Source organism: Carassius carassius, chromosome 22 (genome assembly GCF_963082965.1).
Source record: "Carassius carassius chromosome 22, fCarCar2.1, whole genome shotgun sequence".
NCBI lineage: Eukaryota > Metazoa > Chordata > Actinopteri > Cypriniformes > Cyprinidae > Carassius > Carassius carassius.
In genome coordinates this window covers 15087461-15107441 of record NC_081776.1, presented here as the reverse complement: position 1 = coordinate 15107441, position 19981 = coordinate 15087461, and the positions used below count along the sequence as shown (strand labels likewise).

Here is a 19981-nt window from a genome sequence, read left to right as displayed (position 1 = left end):
GCTGGTTACGCTGCACTCTACTTCTAGCACTCATAAGAAGCATCTCAAAAGTGAATACGTTGTTAGGTTAATCATGTCTGCAAGGGTATTCACCACTGTTTTACCTGCTGTAAGAGGATTTATTCATCACTACTTTCCTCCCAGTTCACACATCCATGCACTAAAATCTAAATTCATGTTTGGAGTATAAAAAACTATGCCAGTGCATCAGGGGCTGCTTGTTAGCATGCATGTGCGTGACGCCACATTTTACATGGCAGCAGATTCCCCCAGTTCAAAGGCCTGTCAGCCAGCATGGTGAAAACACTCATCACTGAGGATTTGCGTGGACATGCGTTGTATAACTCGGCCCCCCTCTTTTGTTTTGAAACTGAAGGGAAGACACAGCTTTGGATGCAAATCAAAGTCATCTGCTGTTTTCTTTAATACATTCATGTTCCTAGACTGTTTGTTTCCCCCAAAATATTTACCATGGCACGGAGTGAAGTGTCCGTATATATGCCACAGTCGTCTCTCCTGTTTACCTGTCATCTCACCTCTCTCCCTGTGTCAATGTTTCTCTGTGATGTTGCAAATTTCATGAGTTTGCGAGTGAATGAATAAGCACAACTAACATGTCTCTCTGTGTCTGTCACTCGTGTTTCATTGCATTTCATCATTTCTGAAGCCATCACTGTCAGCAAGCACCCCGAAAAAATATAACACACTCACATTCACTGGGAACAGGTGGAGATATATTACAGAAGCAGATGCATGAATGGATTGATGGATGGATGCGGCTTTATCAGTTGACAGCTGTGTCAGTGCAGGAATTATATTTGTTTTCTCAGTGATATTTTATAAATTAGCTAAATTAATGAACAAAATATAGGCGCAAAAGCCCAACAGCATCACATAACAGCACACAGTGGTGTGATTTTCCCCAAGATGTTTATTCATGCAAGTTGCATGAGGAGTCACAGCAATTTTGTGCCATTGTGCATTCTTAGAACAACGAAAAGCCTAATTTTCCTGTAGCTGCAACAATTTAGTTTGGATTTGAAATGGAATATTCTGGTCCATAAATGTCCCATGATTACAGCATTTTTAGCAGAAATTGCTATAAGTTGTGTCTTTTTCTCATGAGTAATTAGTTTAGTTGCTGTCAAAGTGATTATATCCTTCATAAACACTTACAGTCACATAATTCTGTTCGTTTGAAGGAATCTTGTTTTTTTTTAGGCAAATCTATTCCTCTTACTTTTTCCAGTGCCCAAAGAAAGTGATCCATTCATCTCAATGGCAGTTATTCATCTGGAATATACAGTATGCTGCAATATTTGCTTCACAGGCACTTTTAGAGTTAGGGTTAGCTGAAAATGGCCTGTGAATGATCACTTTATATAGAGTACCAAAAGGAAAAATCCCATTCATTTTCTCCACAGGGTAAATGTTTTTTATCAATTAACCTTTAAGAAAAACCTATTGTGATTTGCAAGGTTGTTAACTCATAATATGTGACAATACTGCTTTTGTTGAAGCCATGAGCTTGCATTACTTCAAATTGTTGTTTAAATTTTGCGTTTAACAGAACAGTTCCTGGCTAAACTACATTTTCCATGATTCTGCTAAGAAATCTCCACCAATCAGAGAATCGCAACTAGCAAATTTTACCAAAGAGGACTTCCACTGTAAATGAAGTAATAGCCAGCCACAGTCTCAAAATACTTAAATATTTCTGTGTATGTGTGTATTTTGCAGAAATCTTAAAATGATGTTTCTTTATATATAATTAAAATCAGTAGTTTAAATTTCAAATTTCAGTTCTTTCCCTCATTAAAATACACAGTCTTGTACCTTTGTCTTGTACGCTAAGTACACAGTGTTGTCACAGTTTTTTTTTTATAAATAACTAAATAAATAAGATGTTCTGATTTTCTTGCTGTGAATAACTGACCTTAGATGGAAATGTCAACGGTATTAATTTATCATGACTACACAAATTAATATCACCAGGAGTTAGATAAAAGTTAGAAGTTAGTATTTGAAGAATATTCTCAACTGTCTTCCAAGCTCATAGTATGCCTCTGTGGGATTGTTATCAGCAAAAGATTTATTGTGGCATTATTGACGGGTGTTATTTTGGGAGGCAGAATCTGGCAGACAGTTGAAGATGACGATGCAGAATTAAGTGTTTGTTTTTATGTTAGCACAAACTCCATCCATCAGTGAACTGTAATACTTGGTGAGAGTGAGTCAGTAAAGGAAGTAGTAGAAGAGGGAGAGAGGTTTTCATCCCTATCAGGTTTGAAAGTGTTCAGAAGACACTCAAGCCATCCCAAATGGAGCCAGTGCCCCCCTGTTCTCTCCTCCCATCCCCACTCATCCTTCATTCCCCTGTCAGCTCTTTATTTCTACATTAGTAATCCAGCAGCATTGTCAAAACCTGAATCTCCTGTAAATGCTTGACTTTGTGGCACATGAATTCCATGACAGGGAAATCTAGAAAATGTACCATGTTGTTCATAAATATTTTGTACCAGTAATGAAACGTTATATATGTATATATGAGTGTGTATTATCTATTTTGTAAAATTTGTGTAAAATATCTTAAATTGTGTTCCGAAGAATGGGGGTAAGTTATTAATGACAAAATTTTACTTTTGGGGTGGAGTAACCCTTTAAATTGCAATCGTATGAATAAAATTACTGTTTTACTGTATTTTTGAGCAAATAAATTGATATTTATATTTCTTATAAAGGCTATTAAACCTATAAAAATTATGCATCATGGGCACATCATGATTTTATGCCTCAAATAAAAACATTTAATAAAAATAATAATAATAATAATTTAGATTTTTTTTCTTCTTCACAATAAAAGAAAACCCTATATATAATTACAATTAGTGAACAGTTACCAATCAGTTGCCTTGTAAATTATTTTTTTTTATTTATCAAATCCAACTGATACTCATATTTGGCATTTATTTTGGGCTGCGCCTGTAGCGATTAATTCTCCAAACATATTAAGCTTTAGTTCATATTTTTTCTGCCTCATACTTGCTTTTGTTTCCTTCCTCTCCTTCCTTCTCATCCCCACCCCTCTCATTTTCGTAAAGGTCAAAGCTTTTAACAAAAAATAAACTGCTGCCTGTTTTTACTGCAAAGGGCAGACAGGCTTTTAAATAGCAAGATTATTTAATTATTGTGCAAACAAAATGCAAATATTGAAGAAGGTAATTATCATGAGCTCACGATTCTCAAGGGGTACGTGGGGCGGGCTACTCTATATTTGGAGGCCATGAGATTAGTCCAAACTCTGTTAATACTATTGAAATTTTGCTTTTGAATGTATCGCTCACTTCTTGTTATCAGAGTGTGTGATTTTTCTTGAATGTCAACTGAGTACTTTCTAAAATCCTCAGTTGAACCCCCAGACCTTCATGGTAACAGTTTGGGTGATTTAAATGGGAATGGGAAATTTGTATGCAATAACATTTTATGTAGTTCAAATATGTGTCCTGAGCTCTGCTTCAGTGTCAAGATCAACTGATCATTCAACCTGAAACATCAGTTTTCAAGGGGTTAAATACTGCCATAATACTTCCATCTTGTCAAGGAAAGGTGCGTTATTACTTTTCAAACTGAACATACTTATGATTTTTGACTTGTAGGTGAAACAAATTCCACAGATTTATATTGAAGAAGAGAATGAGCCATATCTTGAGTCCAGAATATCATAGAAACTTGGGACTTTTGACTTATAAACACCACACAGAACATCGTGAAATATTTGTGTAAACACCATCAGTGTTTTCAACTGACCAGTGAACACTTGGAGCAGCATTACATCAATCTGATTGTGTCTATTAACAGTTCAGGTTGTCCCATCCTGTTGAATTGGGCACTGTTTGGCCAGAAAAGCCTGACTAGACTTGGCCAGAAAGCGGACTGGACTTCATACTGATAGTTTGATAAGTCTAGTTAACTACACGAGACCCACAGACATTCTGCTGTTCATAGATGAGCTCTTGGCCTCATTGTGAGTTTAATACTTGTGGTTAGGGGTTTGTTCAGATCTCAGATTGATCTGCGCACTCAGTTGTCTTCACAAGTGGATTTCTATTTTATTAGGATGACTACCAACCCATAGCACAGCAGTAGAGTAATACCCAACAGCGCTTTGATCTCTCTCTGTGTGTGTGCCAGCCAGATTAAGTGAGAACATCACACAGTCTCTGTCACTTGTAATGTACAAAATTGTGTGTGATGTACACACACAGTCTGGTATTTCACCCTGCTCGACACTGCTGAATGTGAATTTGTGTCTTTGCTTGCTTGTAATTGCGTTGTGTTTCGTCTAGAAGCTCAGAGGGTATGCATGCTATATGGAGCATGTGTATTCAAGTGTGTACGCGTATATGTATATTTTAGTCTAAATATTAATAATATGTCACAACATAATGGAGTTAAACAGAAAGTGCAAGGACAGGTAAATTCTGGAATTTTCAGAAAAGTGTTTTGAAAAACAAATAAATAAATGAAAACAATGAATTGACAATGAAAACATAATATTTTATTTTCAATAAAAGCAAACATTTTTATCCTGTACAACCCATTAAAATGTCATGGTGATAAATGAGAAATCAGATGATATTGTGAAAGACTGAAAAACATTTAAGAGTAAAATGATTGCTTTATTTTAAAAGTTATTGTGCGTTGGCACACTAAACCTTTCAAGTAATGTTCAGTTTAGTATTCCATTAATTACATCAGTAAGTCACGGAGACACACAAAACCCACAAATGGCACCATTTCCAGAGAATGAGACGATATATCCCAATAAAACAACATTTTCACATTATAACGGCAACATCTACCTTTGAATGAAATGGTTTTGTGGATGTAATTGTTTTCATTGTTTGTTTTTCAGAGCTTCCTTATGGCTGGGAGAAAATTGATGACCCTGTTTATGGAACCTACTATGTTGAGTAAGTTCAAGCACTAGAGTTAACATACATGGTTTAATGGCACTTTGGATCCCTGCGTTTTGTCACAGCTCTGTATTAATTTGTTATTTTGCTGCGGCACCATGCCCGGACCAAAAAACAGCTGCTCCGTTGTTTCCTAATTCAGTTCGCAGTGTGTTAGCATGTGTGACATAATTTTTCCTGCTTAATGCACAGTCTGGAGTGAGGTGGGACTATTTATAGTATGGCTTGCTTGGCTACTCTTCCTCCCAGGACAGAGGAGAACAGCAAGCCCAGAGCCAATAATGCAGCTGTAGTATCATGTGGATACACAGCCACACAATCTCTCGAACTGCATAATAAATGCAGGACTGCATCCAGGTCTGCTATCATTAGATGGGTCAGTCTTTCCCTCTATTTATCTGTCTGTTTAACTATCTGTCTGTTTGTCTGTCTGTATGTATGTCCATCCGTCTGTCTATCGGTCTGTCTGTCCATCGGTCTGTCTGTCCATTTATACATCTGTCTATCCGTTAGTCAGTCAGTCAGTCTGCCAGTCAGTCTGCCATTCAGCCTGCCTGCCTGCCTGCCTGCCTGTGTCTGTCTGTCAGTGTCTGTCTGCCTGCCTGTCTGTCAGTGTCTGTCTGTCTGTCTGTCTTTCTGTCTGTCTGTCTGTCTGTCTGTCTGTCTGTCTGTCTGTCTGTCTGTCTGTCTGTCTGCCTGTCTGTCTGTATGTCTGTCTGTGTCTGTGTATCTGTCTGTGTCTGTCTCTCTGTCGGTCTCTCTGTCTATCTGTCAGCATGTCTTCTAAATATTTGCTAAGATAACATTTTATTTTGAATATATATTTCCTTCAAAACACATTTATTTTTAGTGAGATATTATTTATTTTTTTATTTTTTTATTTATTGTCATTTTAAAGCTACAAAACATACTGTATAATGTAAAGTTTTATTTTGTCTTTCTATGAAAAGGGTGAAAAACACATCTTCAGTAGTAATTGTAAAACTGTGGGTTTTATGTTTTGGAAGATGACAGCTGGGGAGATCAGAATCTGCATCTGGTGTGAAATGACTGTAATTTACTATAAATCTAGTGGCTTTTTAGAGGAGACACTTAACAAGAACATTAAGCATAAAGCTTATTGTAACAATGTTCTTTGTGTAGGAAGGAAGACGTCAGGGTCGGCTGTTACTACTGACTGCTTTTATTTCAACAAAAAGGGTACAAAAAGGGCACGGAAAATAATAGTCAACAACACAAACAACAACTCTCCCCCCCGCTCCTGTTTCTCCTGGTGTTTTATACTCTCCACGACAATTACTGCAACAAGAGACAGGTTTTCGTTATTTGCGCTAAACCCACTCACTCACCGCACGTCTCCTGACGCTCTCCCCCGCTGCAGGGTTCGTTAAACCCCCCGGCACATACTCCCACCCGCCGACTCAGGCCGGGGAGCCATCCGGCCTGCAGCCCCCCAACAACCCCGCCCCCCAATTCGGGGAGAGGAACTCCTTCTCCACGGTGCTGTACTTAGTCTATCTCTTAGAGAGCTTGCGACTAATGTACGGCACCGGCCGTTCCTCCCCCTCTATCTCCTGGGCCAGGACAGCACCCAGACCCCTGTCCGATGCGTCCGTCTGCAACAAAAAAGGGAGAGAGAAATCAGGAGAGTGAAGCAACGGCCCGCCACATAGAACAGCCTTCACCTGGGTAAACGCCTGCTGGCACGGCTCCATCCATTGAACCGTATCTGGTGCTTCCTGCTTCCTTCCTAGTGAGATCAATCAAGGGGCTGTTGAGGTCCGAATAATTAGGCACAAACCTTCTATAATATCCCGCCAGCCCCAAGAACTGTCTCACCTCCTTTTTGGTCTTGGGACGCGGACAGGTCGCAACTGCTGCAGTCTTATCAATTTGGGGACGCACCTGCCCATGTCCCAAGTGAAAACCCAGATACTTTACCTCCGCGCACCCAATCGCACACTTCTTCGGGTTGGCCGTAAGCCCAGCCCCTCTCAGCGACCTCAGTACCGCCCTCACATGCTGCAAATGCCGCTGCCAGTCATTACTAAATATAATGATATCATCTAGATAGGCAGCAGCATATGCACCATTGGCCGCAACACCCTGTCCATCAGTCGCTGAAACGTAGCTGGCGCGCCGAACAGCCCGTACGGGAGTGTAACAAATTGGTGTAATCTAAACAGCGTCGTGAAAGCGTTTTTTTTCTCTGGATAATGGAGACAAGGGGATCTGCCAATAACCCTTTGTTAAGTCCAATGTCGAAAAAAAACAAGCCTTACCGAGCCGGTCAAGCAATACGTCAACCCGTGGCATTGGATATGCGTCGAATTTCGACACAGCATTCACCTTGCGAAAATCCACACAGAACCGCACTGAGCCGTCCGTCTTGGGAACCAAAACTATCGGGCTCTCCCAGTTACTGTTGGATTCTTTTATTGCCCCCATTTCAAGCATCGCACCTTGTAATGAATTAATCCTTTGCAATCTTCTGAAGAAGGAGGCGGGAACCGGCGTACAATCAACATGAAACTTTAATAATTCAAAATAAACACCAAAACAGCACACCAGCCCCTCACGGACGACTGGTGCACTCAAATAAAAATCAAAACACAACTAAAACCCCAGGCCTGGTCCTCTCTCGTCCTTCACTGTCGTCGCTCCAGTTTTATATCCTTCCATCTCCTACTTGGGACTCGAGACCGGCGGTGGGCTGCAGGTGCCACTGATTTGCCCAATCATTGCCGGCCTCACTCCTTGTTCCCACGTCCCTCGGCCCCGCCCCACTCACCACACACCTAATTCTTCCTGAACTGTTTTTTTCTTGTTTTCAGGCAAGCGATATGGCCGGCGAACCACCACGCCCGGCTCTGTCTCGATATTGTGCTGAATGAGATTTGTACGGCCAGGTAGGGGAGAAAACACGTCAGCAAACTCCTCCTGTAATGTAGTCAAATCAATGAGCTGGGAGGGCGAGAGATGATCTCCCCCTGGGGCCAGAGCGAGAGATTGTTTTTTTATATTCGCTTCTGGTCCAAGATCATCCTCGCCACTAATCACTGTCGCCAGCATCACTGATTCTCCCTCATTCCATTTTTTTAGGAGATTGAGGTGATAAATTTGACGCGCTCCTCTCCTATCTGAGCGTATTACCTCATAATCGAGCTCTCCAACTTGCCGTGTGGTCCTTGCCACTTTGCAAGTAATTTTGAACTTGACGTTGGGAGTAATACAAGCACTTTATCTCCCGGTGCAAATTTACGCAAATTGGTTCCCCTCTTATACAGCTGGCTCTGTTTGTCTTGGGCCTGTAACAAATTCTCCATAGAGAGCCGCCCCAAAGGAGGAGGCTTGCGGGACCTCTCGCACAGCGAACAACAGGGGTTCCAACCATCTGTCCCAATTTTTGACGTCTTCCTGAATGAATTTACGAATCATTGTCTTAAGCGTGCGATTAAAACGTTCAACCAGCCTGTCCGTTTGTGGGTGAAAGACGCTGGTTCGAATCGATTTAATGCCCAATAATTCGTAAAGTTAGCGTAATGTCCATGACATTAACGCCGTGCCCTGATCAGTGAGGATTTCCTTAGGAATCCCCACTCGGGAGATTAAAGAAAACAGTGCGTCAGCAACACTCTTAGCGGAAATGTTGCGGAGAGGCACTGCTTCTGGATATAGTGTTGCACAATCCACAATGACTAATGCAAAACGATGTCCTCGTGCTGATCACTCTAATGGCCCGATGAGGTCCATGCCAATTCTCTCGAAAGGGACCTGCATTAATGGGAGGGGGCGCAAAGGCGCTTTTGGGGTGGCCGGTGGGTTTACCAACTGAATTTCACGACAAGCCGCGCACCACCTGCGCACATTCTTGTGAATGCCCGGCCAAAAAAAAACGGGTCATGAGTCGATTTAGTGTCGTTCCTTGTCCTAAATGACCAGCCATTGGATTAGAATGAGCCGCCTGAAAAAGCATTTCCAGGTGGCTCCTAGGAACTAATAACTGGGTTGTATCGTCTTTTGTCTGAGAGTCTTGGGTCACTTGATACAATCTATCTTTAATTATTGCAAAATATAAACAGGTAAGCGTCTGTCCAGGATGGAGAGTCTGACCGCCGATGGTCCTGACCTGTTCAAACGCGCGTTTCAGCGTCTCATCCTGAGACTGCTCCAGGGGAAAAAAAAACATCGCGCTCCGAGAGAATAATTCTGTCGATTTCGCTCTGTTCCCCTGAGGCAGTACTCAGTGGTCCCGGTTCAGTCTCTCCCGCCTGCACTCTCGCATCCCCCTCCGGTGCATTCTTTCCCCAAGAGGCATCCATGCATAAAACCCCCAATAATTCTTTAAACGCCGGCCAATTCGTCCCCAAAATTAACGGATGCCAGAGGTGCGGATTAACTGCCACCTCAACACTATGGTTTTGTCCCCTAAATTTGATAACGACTGGCAAAATAGGATACTCAACCACATCACCGTGCCCACACCATACTTTAACAATGCGGCTCGTATCCAATGCCCCGGATTGTATCAAACTTTGATGGATTGAGGTTTGGTTACATCCCGAATCCACCAATGCCTGATAGGTACCCCCCTTGATACTCACAGGTATTTGGTACCACCCAGCCTGACCGGGGGCAGCCTGCGGGACGTCCGGACCTGGATCATCGTCCCCACCTCCATAACGGGACACCTGTCCACAAAATGGTCCGGATCCCCACAATGCCAGCAGGCCGGCCCAGACCTCCCCGCCGCTCCAGTGGCAGGGAGTGGGTTAAGCGGTTGGCATGGAGAGAGCGGGGAAACAGGGGCGGGGTCCCCCCTGGGTGGGATTCGGGGAGCAGCATAGTGATTCTGGCCATTCCCGCCCCGCCCCCGAGGAGGGCAGGGCGGACGGGACCTGGGTAAAGGGACAGGTCGAGAGAGAGAAGGAGAAGAAAAAAAGGAAAGAGAGAAGCTGATGGAAGAGATTCGACGACCCTGGGGCACGCCACCATATGGTCCTCCGCGAGATCAATAGCCGACTCCAGCGACGTGGGGCGGTGGCACTGGACACACTCCGCAGTTCTTTTTGGTAGCCGAGTGACGAACTGCTCCAGCACCACACAATCGATTATCTTCTCCAAGTCGCTTCCGTCGGCCAGCAACCATTTGCGGCAAGAGTCACGGAGCTGTTGGGCCTTCACGAAGGGTCCGCTGGATGATGGCCCTCTTCAGGTCGTCAAAAACCAGGAGGTTCTGCACCAGAAGCTGCTGTGCCGCTACCTGGGACTCCCCGGAGAACAGCGGGACCAGGCGCATCGGCCACTGGTCCCACGGCCAGTCCTGTACCTCGGCCGACTTTTCAAATAAATCCAGAAATGTCTCCGGGTCGTCCTCAAGCCCCATTTTGTGCAGAGGGAGGTGGGTGGGCACAGCTTGTTGGACCGTGGCTCCCGGCCGAACCTCCCGGTCCATCCAGCTCCAGAACCTCTCGCGGTCTTCCTGCTGGGTTTGGAGGATGGCTTGAAACTGCCTCTCCTGATCATGACGTAAGTCCAGCAGGGCCTGGTGTTGATCGTGTTGCATGACCGCGAGGGATGTAATCAGCTCCGCAAATGGTGCAGCGGAGGGCACAGGCACGGCGGCGGCATCCATCTTCCTTCCCGGGTTTCGGCACCAGTGTAACAATGTTCGTTGTGTAGGAAGGAAGACGGCAGGGTCGGCTGTTACTACTGACTGCTTTTATTTCAACAAAAAGGGTACAAAACAGGCACGGAAAATAATAGTCAACAACACAAAATCCGTGGTCCAGGAGTGTAGCAGCCAGCAGTCCTTCTCTCTCTCCCCCACTCCTGTTTCTCCTGGTGTTTTATACTCTCCACGCCAATTTCTGCAACAAGAGACAGGTGTTCGTTATTTGCGCTTAACCCACTCACTCACCGCACGTCTCCTGACGCTCTCCCCCACTGCAGGGTTCGTTAAACCACGTCACCCCTGCCACACTTATCACTTGTTTTTGTGTTGTGTGTGTATTTTCAGGTTAAACAGACATCACTTTATCCCTACAAGCGTTATTTAATAGGACCAAGCTATAACCACTTGCCAGAATGTTTTCCACTTTGCCAAACCTTGGCCTAATGGCCTAACGTTCTATAAGAAAGTATGGAACTGATCTCAGATAAAGCACTAGGGACAAAATCCATTTGCTGATTATACTTTGATCTGTTGAATCAATTTCAGGCTTTAGACCTTAAAAGAAATCTAAAAGCAATATCTCAAATTTGACCTTGCGTAGTATTGGCACAAAGCTGTAATTACAAATGCCACATCTTTACAAAAAACATTACCTCTTTTCAAAGGAATGCCTTTTAATGGAGCCCAATTGTCTTTGTACTTTCAAATGGCACAGTTTTCAGTGGCACCTTTTAAAACAGATTGGATTAACTCGGACAGTAAGTGTTGTGCAGAGAGTTAAAAAAGAACCTTTTTTTCAGATCAGAGGATGGTCTCATTACTGTCTGATCTCATTCTTACTTTTTTAACAAAAATGAGGACTAACTAGGATAATGTTTCACTGACCACAGCCTTAAATGATTTGTATCATTTATTAAAATCAATACTCATGCTTTCATCTATAGTAAATTAATAGCTCATGTCAATTTTAGTTTTTTGGGTGGTGGATTGTTGGGAGGGCAAGATAATTTGCCCTGATCAACCATAAGAAATAATACTGCAGGATTTGCAGAAGTTGTCAAAGTGCATAATAGCAAGGGACCAACATTATATATACAAGATATTGTTAAAGTTAATGAAATATCACAGAAAGCATATGCAAGCTCAGTGAAAAAAATGTATCAAGATGGAGATGAAGACGTCAATAGTGTCGATAAAAAAAAAAAAAATATATATATATATATATATTATTCTCCCGCATCCCACACAAGAGTTTCTGCCCGTCCATCAAGTGTTGTCCCGTGCCGCACTCTTCTGCGATGGGTCTCACGATCGTGCTGGTGTCTAATACGAAGGTGCCTGTTATAATGTTATAATGTTATAATGTTATGATCGAGGCTCTGGACTCTGAGCATAACTTGTTTTTCTATACACAAACTACACTACACATTACACTTTTGTTCATATAGTAGTATGCCTACTTTTAAATGAAAAAAATTGCGTAATATACACTACTTTTGAACACATTATTAGTTTTGTGCATAACAATGCGATTAATTGTGATTAATTGTGATTAATCGCAGACAATAATGCGATTAATCGAGATTTTAAAAAAGTTAATTATTGCCCAGCACTAATAAATTAATGACATTTGTCAATAAATATTGGCTTTTTGTGAAAGTGATGAAAACACTTTTTGTTGACTGCATCTAATCACTCTATAGTATTTGGGTGCAAATTAATAATCTTGTGATAAATATTAAGAAAATATAATATAGCAAGATAAATATGGAATAAAATATTGTTTAAAATATTTTCCTTACTGTTTATTAATTGCATTTTGCTGGTGAATTACACTATTGTTGTGTATGCATTTACTGTACAAAATAGTTAGCTTTCTATTTTAACGTTGCTGATGCAGTTTATTGTATTTTTAATACATTTAAATGCTTTGTAGAGTTTTCTCTCACCATCATTTAAGTTGTCATTAGCATATCTTTAGTCAGAATACACTACACTGGACTTTTGCCCCAGTTTTCTGGATGATGCCAACGCTAGTTGCCAAAATTCAGAGACACTTTGCAGATATTGGTAGTTGAATTTGATAGATTTCTCAGAAAATTGTACAGTCAGTGATGGGCACACTGGAATCATTTGTAGAGTCGAGTCTCCCATGCACTTTACATGATAATCATTGTCTATTTGTAGTGCATAGATGCTGTCTATGTAGAGTGTTGCAGATCAGTTACTTCAGTTAAAATGCTACTTGTGTAAGCAGTAGACAGCTAGGCAGCTTGCTAAATTGCTGGATAAGCATGTTCTATGAAGCTGTCACTCAAGAGATACACTTGAATGAGTCTCTGTTTCTGGTTTTCTGATTGCAGTCACATAAACCGAAGGACTCAGTTTGAGAATCCAGTTCTAGAGGCCAAGAGAAGATTGCAACAGCAGCAGCAGATGCAGAGTCAGGGCTTGTCCTCTCTCCCCCTACCTACAGTCTACAGAGGTAAAGTATTATTGCTATCCAAGATTGAAATCCAAATATTGATATCCAAAAATTAACAGTTGAATTTTGAAGTGTGGTACTAATGTAAATCTGGTTATTCCCAACCTCCCTATAGTTCAGGCACACCAAAGACGTCTTAATAACACTTATCTGCTCTCCATGCAATTATGTTTAACATCAAATCTTCTGAAAAGCTGATTGGGGTTTGATATTCATGACTATTATTATATTTCTCCTGTGCACTGTGTGTCTGTCTCTATAGTAACACAACTAAGCTCAAATGTTGTCTTTGGAAGTGCACAGTGTGTGAACTTATTGTTCGGAATATTACTTTCTTACAGAATATCATTTTCTTACCTTTGGAATTATTCATTTTACTTCAAAATGAAAACTCTGTCAATATTTACTTGATTACTTTCTTGGAAATCAAAATGAGAAATTATGAAGAACTTGCCTTTTTTTCCATGCACTTACAATGAATGTTAACTGAAAGTAAAGCATCAAACTATCTAACCACTGACTCACTGGCTACGTTAACAAGCAACCAAATAATCAGATTGTAATCAGATTGACAGCTCAATCGGACTGAAAAGCCTTCATGTAAACACCTTAATTGATCCAATTGAGCTCGATCAGAAATAAATTTCGATTGGATTGAAGGGGGTGGTTTATTCCTCTTCTAATACGATTGAGAGTGCATGTAAACACTCGATCGGATTGAACCATGACACTGAAAGGACTGCAGAAATAACGTAATGACATATGACGCATGGAACGAGCGGCTCTTCCTTTTGAATAAAGTGTTGTATAAATGCATGCCCTGTCATTATAAAACTCTCACTCGGCAACTGTGAAGTGACAACCTTGTTTAGGATACTCATCCACAGGCAACCCGGTTTGGGCATTGGGAGGGGCTAAATGTTTTTTTATTTTATTTTTATTTTTGTGTGATAAATGAACAGCACAGCACAGCGGTTTATATGTATATTTATCCATAAATGGGTAAATATTAATTCTGCTGTTAAAAACAAGTAAAGAAACCATATAGGAGAGTGGTTATTATGTGCAAACAGTGAGAAACTCTATATTATCTTTATGCCACTTTTCACTTTCACTATTTGTGCAGTGTGCGCATGTCAAAAAAAATATATTCTGATTTTAAGCTTGTAACATATAAACGCGCACATCAATCCGATCACTTTATTAAGCGTTCATGTAAACACTACATTCAGATTCATCAATCAGAATGAATTAAGTCTGATTTAACCAAAAAGTGTGCACGTAAATGTAGCCACTGAGTCAGAACTGAAGTTCAGAACCAAATCAGTCTAATTTGTTAACAAATCATTCTGACTGCTTCTTTAAGACTGCCCATGACTCTCAAGAACATATCTCTAGATATATCTGCCCATATCTCTAGATTCTCTCAAGAACTTTCCTGGCTGTGCTAAGTACTGTAGGTCTTCTTGTTTGTAAAAGAAACACAAGTCAAATGGACTACTCTTATACTTTTACAGTACTGTTGCATCTTTTTTGAAGTTCGAAAGCGTTATTATCTCGATTCAATGTAAATGTATGGGGAAAAACCAGGCAGTACATTACTAAAAAAAAAAATATATATATATTTTTTTTTGTTCCATGAAAGAAAGTCAGTCATTCAGGCTTGGACGGACATAAGGGGGAGTAAATAATGACAGAATTATCCTTTTTTTGCATAAACTAATCCTCTAAATCTACCTGTACAGTCTATTCAAGCTAAGCCTGAATGCTTCCTGTTTTCTTTGAGACTCAGTCATCCATTGAGAATGTGTCTCCTTTCATAATATGACCTTGGACTGATTATGGTTAGAAGCATTTCTTGCAATAATTCCTGTTTAAATTAATCCATTCAGCATGGTCATGCTGTTACCCACATAAAGGTAAGAGACAGAGTATGTTCAGCCAGAATGGCGTAAACAAGAACGTTCTCTACCTTTTTTCAGTCCATCTTTCAGAGAGAGTATTCTTTACTGAAAACCTCCAACTTACCTACACTATATGGGCAAAGTATTGCATGTGGGTATCTGAACACCAAATATGTGATTGATACACATTTAATGTTATTAACAAGTACAAGTTCAGCTCTCGTCTTTGAGAAGGCTTTCCACTAGATGTTGGACCATGACTGTAGGGAATTGCTGCCATTTAGGCACAATAGCATCAGTAAGTGTCTGTGGTCCAATTCATCCCAGTAGAAGATCAGCTTTGGTCTTTGTGCAGGCCAGTCAAATTCTGCCATAACAGAATCAAATACTTAAGGACAAACATAGTCATGCTGGAGTAGAAAAAGACCCTTCACAAAATTGGAACTACTATATACTGTGCTCACTGTATGTGGTAGAATTAAGATTTGTTTTCATTTGGCCCCTAATCAAAGTGGTTTGTTTAAAGGGGTATCCACATAGTGTTGGCTATGTAGTTTCTGATCTCGCGTCAACAAAAGAGAGGTTCAGTAGATTGAGATTTAAGCATAACTGGGGACCATAGAGGACTGAGAAGGCGTTCGCTTGATCTGGATGTTCAGTCTCTCAGATGCTCCGATGTTAAATTTAGCTTTGTCCTTCATTAGTAGATCAACCCTGTTGACAACCGCAATTTGCCAAGTAGTATTTGCCAAATTCCTTGCTCAATATCCTTTGTTTGTCCTGGAACAGTCCTAAACCTATTCCTAAACCCAACACTAACCAGAACTACCTCTATAACCAAAGAGTAAAAATGAGAGGATGGTAATATTTTTGTATCTTCAGAATCTGATTTTTAGGAACATTGTTCCAGGACCAACAAGAAGGATTGACTTGACAAAATCACCATAGATTTTCTATTGAAATCTAAATATTCTATGTCCATATTAGGCCAACTTTGTATCCTTTAATGCCATTTATCAATTCCATGTGTGAATTGAGGCTCCAACCACAGCCTTAGGCCTAGCCCTTAACCTTGTTGTAAAATCAGATTGTTGGGAATGTTGTTCCAGGTTCAACAAGGATGTTCGAAATGTAACTCTTCTAGGTCCATAACAGGCCTACCTTGTATCCTTCAATGACATTTATTGATTTCCTGTGTGAGTTGAGGGTTTTTTTCTTTTCTGTAACAGTGGAGGAGAGCCCCTCCTCTGCCACCTTACCCAGGGCCAGACTGGCATACGTGGGTCCCGCTCTTGAGCGCTCTCATAGTCTCACTGACCTGTCCGAGGCCCCCCTGTACCGGGCCGGTGTGTTTGGACTGCATGGTACGTCCCTAGACCGGCGCCCCCTTGTGCAAGAGAGGAACTACAGCAGGAGTGTTTTTGCCTTGCCTGTTTTTGCCTAGTCCTCTAAGGAACAATCTCTCAGTTTCTAAACCAGTGAACACTTTTCATTGGCTGTTTTTTTATTTTTTTTATTTGTATTTTACTTTTTGCCTGCGCTTCAAGGATAGTCATAAATCCACCTACCCTGCTGAACAGACCAGTGTAACTGGTCGCAATCATATGTTTGGGATGCTGGTTTATAAAATATGCCTATGGATTCCACAAGGTTACTTATCTAGTAGGGGATGGTCACCAAGTAACTAACAACATCCAACTAGTTGGTCAACTTTTTTTTTCTTTAGCTTTCAGTTTTAGCTTTAATATTTAACACTGCCTCTTAACACAAAGTTAAGATTGCAGTTCTATTAGAATTAAGTTTACTATAATGTTCTATTCATAATTTGGGGTTTATGTCATATATTTTGAAACCACTAGAGTATACACAGATCTATGCTTACTGACTGTTAGTACCCCAAAACCATTTCTGCTAACATTTCTCTCCAACCACATAGCTCTAGTTTAGCAAGTTACACCTCTTTTCAAGATCCAATCAACTCCAGCTAGGCAAAATCTAGTTCTGCTCTCATTATGTTTTCAAAGTAATATGTAAAATGGTTTTTGAATGCCATTTTATGTTGATTGTAAGACCATCTAGACAACCTGCCAAAGTTACGCGTTCCCATTATATTAACAACAAGGAAATTTGGTCAACCAGCTGTACCAGATATTTTGCTAGACCAGAACCAAACAAACATGGATCAGCATAGAAATTCATGCTCGTCTTTTAGCAGGGTATCTGGACCAGCTATCGTCCCTAACAAACGCATGGTAGAAACTAGATTAGACTAGACCAAAATGGTGGTACAAAAAAAATAAAAAAAATAAAGAACCTCTCAACTTCAAAAGTGAGATGGAGTGACTATGGCTGGCATCTTTTAACTCCATACTGTGTAGTAGACATGTAGACATCTCTTCAGTTTCAAAGAAGCAGCTCTTCAGTACAAAGGTCCTTGTGTGTGGTTACAGCAAAATAGCTTTTCCAGGATGGTTTTTAAGACCACTTTCTCCACTCTGAGAGAGCAGTAGAACCACTCTGCCTGTGCTGGTTCTTCTCCTGGCTATTTTTTTTTTGCTTAAGTCTTGGATGGCTTCAGAGACGGCCCTGGATGAGGCTAAACACTGTTGAGTGTAGCCTTGGAGTACATTTAAAGAGCCAAAAGTGAGGTTTGAGCAAAAAACAAGCCATCATGTCCCTCTGCTATTGTATGTTTGGCTGTAAGCAGAGCACTTGGCCATCTACCCACAATTCCCCAGTGTGATGTGATCTGCTGCTTTTGATGGGTTTGGAGTGGCTTTTACAAAATAACCATTAGTTTCTGGATATCTTCTGCTTGATTACAATCTCATGTTTCTATCTGAATTTCTTCACCCTGGCAGAGAAGCCTCTGTTCACACGGGACCCCACGCAGCTGAAGGGCAGCTTTCTGTCTACAGCCCTACAGAAAAGCAACATGGGATTTGGCTTCACTATCATCGGTGGTGACGAACCAGATGAGTTCTTACAGGTCAAAAGTGTCATACCAGACGGGCCTGCTGCACAGGATGGGAAAATGGCTACAGGTAAACACACACACACACTTGCAGCAAGTCGCTGTTTGATCAGCTCTAATGTGCTATTCTCACTTAAACAGAGCTTCCAGCTGGTCAGTCTTTCTCAATCTATGTTTGTGCCCACACTACTGCTGAGGTTACGGTGTGAATCTGTCATTTTATTGGTTGATAGTGTGTAAGGGACATCCAGGGGTTAAGAGCTTTTACAGAAAGTCTATTTATTGGCTTTGTGTGTCATCCACAGCAGGGCATGTGTTCATTAATCACAGAGGTGCTTTCTGAACCTTGTAACTCCGGTCCAGCCTAGTGGGAGTGTGACTGCTGCAGCATTACTCTCACACACATGCATCAGCATCGAAATATCTAGTATATTCAGAGGGACCCACAGTGCAGAGTTCAGAATATAGTCAATGTGTCTCCCATGATGCCTTTTTATTGTATTATTGTTGTTGGTAGTTGTAGAAATCATCCTTTCTGCTCCTTTCCTCTCCTTTCTGCTCTCTTCCACCCTTCATGCTCCCTCTAGACTCCTTGTCCTACTTGTGCTGTTTTGCAGTCTCACACACTCACACACACACACACTCAGACAGTGCTGTGGAGGAGCTTCAGCTCTACGCCAGTGTGAAATATTCAATTTTGCTGGATAAGGGAGCTCGGAGAGGAAATCTCGCTCACATCCTTTGGTGGACTCGAACGTCCTTTGCATATGGACATACATATAGTACACAGCCATCACTATTGTTGTGGAATGTTACTTTTGAAGACCTTATTAAATCAGAATATTAGTTTTGTTGATTTTAGTCCATTTTAGTGTTAGCTTTGAGGCTAATCTGTATGTTAATTTTCTCTGGAATGTTAATTAATGATTCATCCTGCGCCACAAATTTAAATACAATCAGATTGACTCTAGAATGACTCAAATAATTTTGGCATTATCTAATGTCCACTTAAAGTTAATCCTTAAAAAATAAGTATTTAAATACTCTACATTATAATCTAGGCATAATTTGATTTACATCATTTTAATATGATGTATATGTTATTAGTGTTATATAATTTTATTTATTTAGGGAAAATTGTTTAACATGAAGATAATTATTGGACATTTGTTACTGATTTTGAATGCACAATACACCAATATGCAAGATTTGCATTTTTAAATCATTAATGTTATGTTTCTGTTCATTAGGGATGTTTGCTAAGACAAGTCACTATTAATATAGTTTTATACATGTTTGTGAGTATGTAACAAGTTAAAAAAAATTAAACCCAACATTAACCACCACAATAATCATAACAACTGTTTAACACCTCATCCACAAATTAATAGTGTGATGTAAACATGCCATCTATTCCTCTCTCTCCTGTCCTCCTGGCTAAGTGTTTCCATGATGAATTAAAACTATCATGCAGAGTGCTGGGATCTGCTGCGTGACATGCTTCACTTCTTGCATCTTAGAGCCCTTCCATCCACCTCATCTACGCCCACTATAGATGCCTCTGTGGCACTGATGTTTACTCTGCCCCTTGCAGCTGTGCCCGATTCTTCTCAATTAAAGCTTAACAAGCAGATAATGAGTTGAATCAGGTGCACCAGTGTGCTGCTGAGGGACAGGAAGCACACAAGTCATATGCCTGTTGGAGAATCTCTGCATTTGATGTTTAGAGCTTCATTTGAATAGAATGTCTACTGTGCTGTGGCTCAGCAGCGATGTTTAGAGGATTGTGTATTGCTTGTGTTTTAAGAATGCCAGTCACAGACATAAGATGTCTCAGACGTTTGTTCCCAGAGCTCTTTTTTGTTGTTGTCTGATGAATAGTTTTAGTCAGGAAACAAAATATTAGATCATTTTAATTTGAATAAAACAATAAGTAGCACATTATAAGTATCTGTGCACAACTTTGAG

At 40.8% G+C, this 19981-nt stretch overlaps 1 protein-coding gene across 9 annotated transcripts in view; it reads left to right on the top strand.

The window, feature by feature from the left end:
* The window catches only part of LOC132099039 (membrane-associated guanylate kinase, WW and PDZ domain-containing protein 2-like), a 230025-nt gene that overhangs the window by 144883 nt on the left and 65161 nt on the right, over positions 1–19981 (top strand). For all 9 annotated transcript variants that reach the window (XM_059505420.1, XM_059505419.1, XM_059505418.1 and 6 more), the window contains exons 7-9: positions 4916–4973; positions 13014–13135; positions 17901–18083. In XM_059505420.1, coding sequence (XP_059361403.1) covers positions 4916–4973; positions 13014–13135; positions 17901–18083 — 363 coding nt within the window. The remainder of the gene's footprint in view (positions 1–4915; positions 4974–13013; positions 13136–17900; positions 18084–19981) is intronic.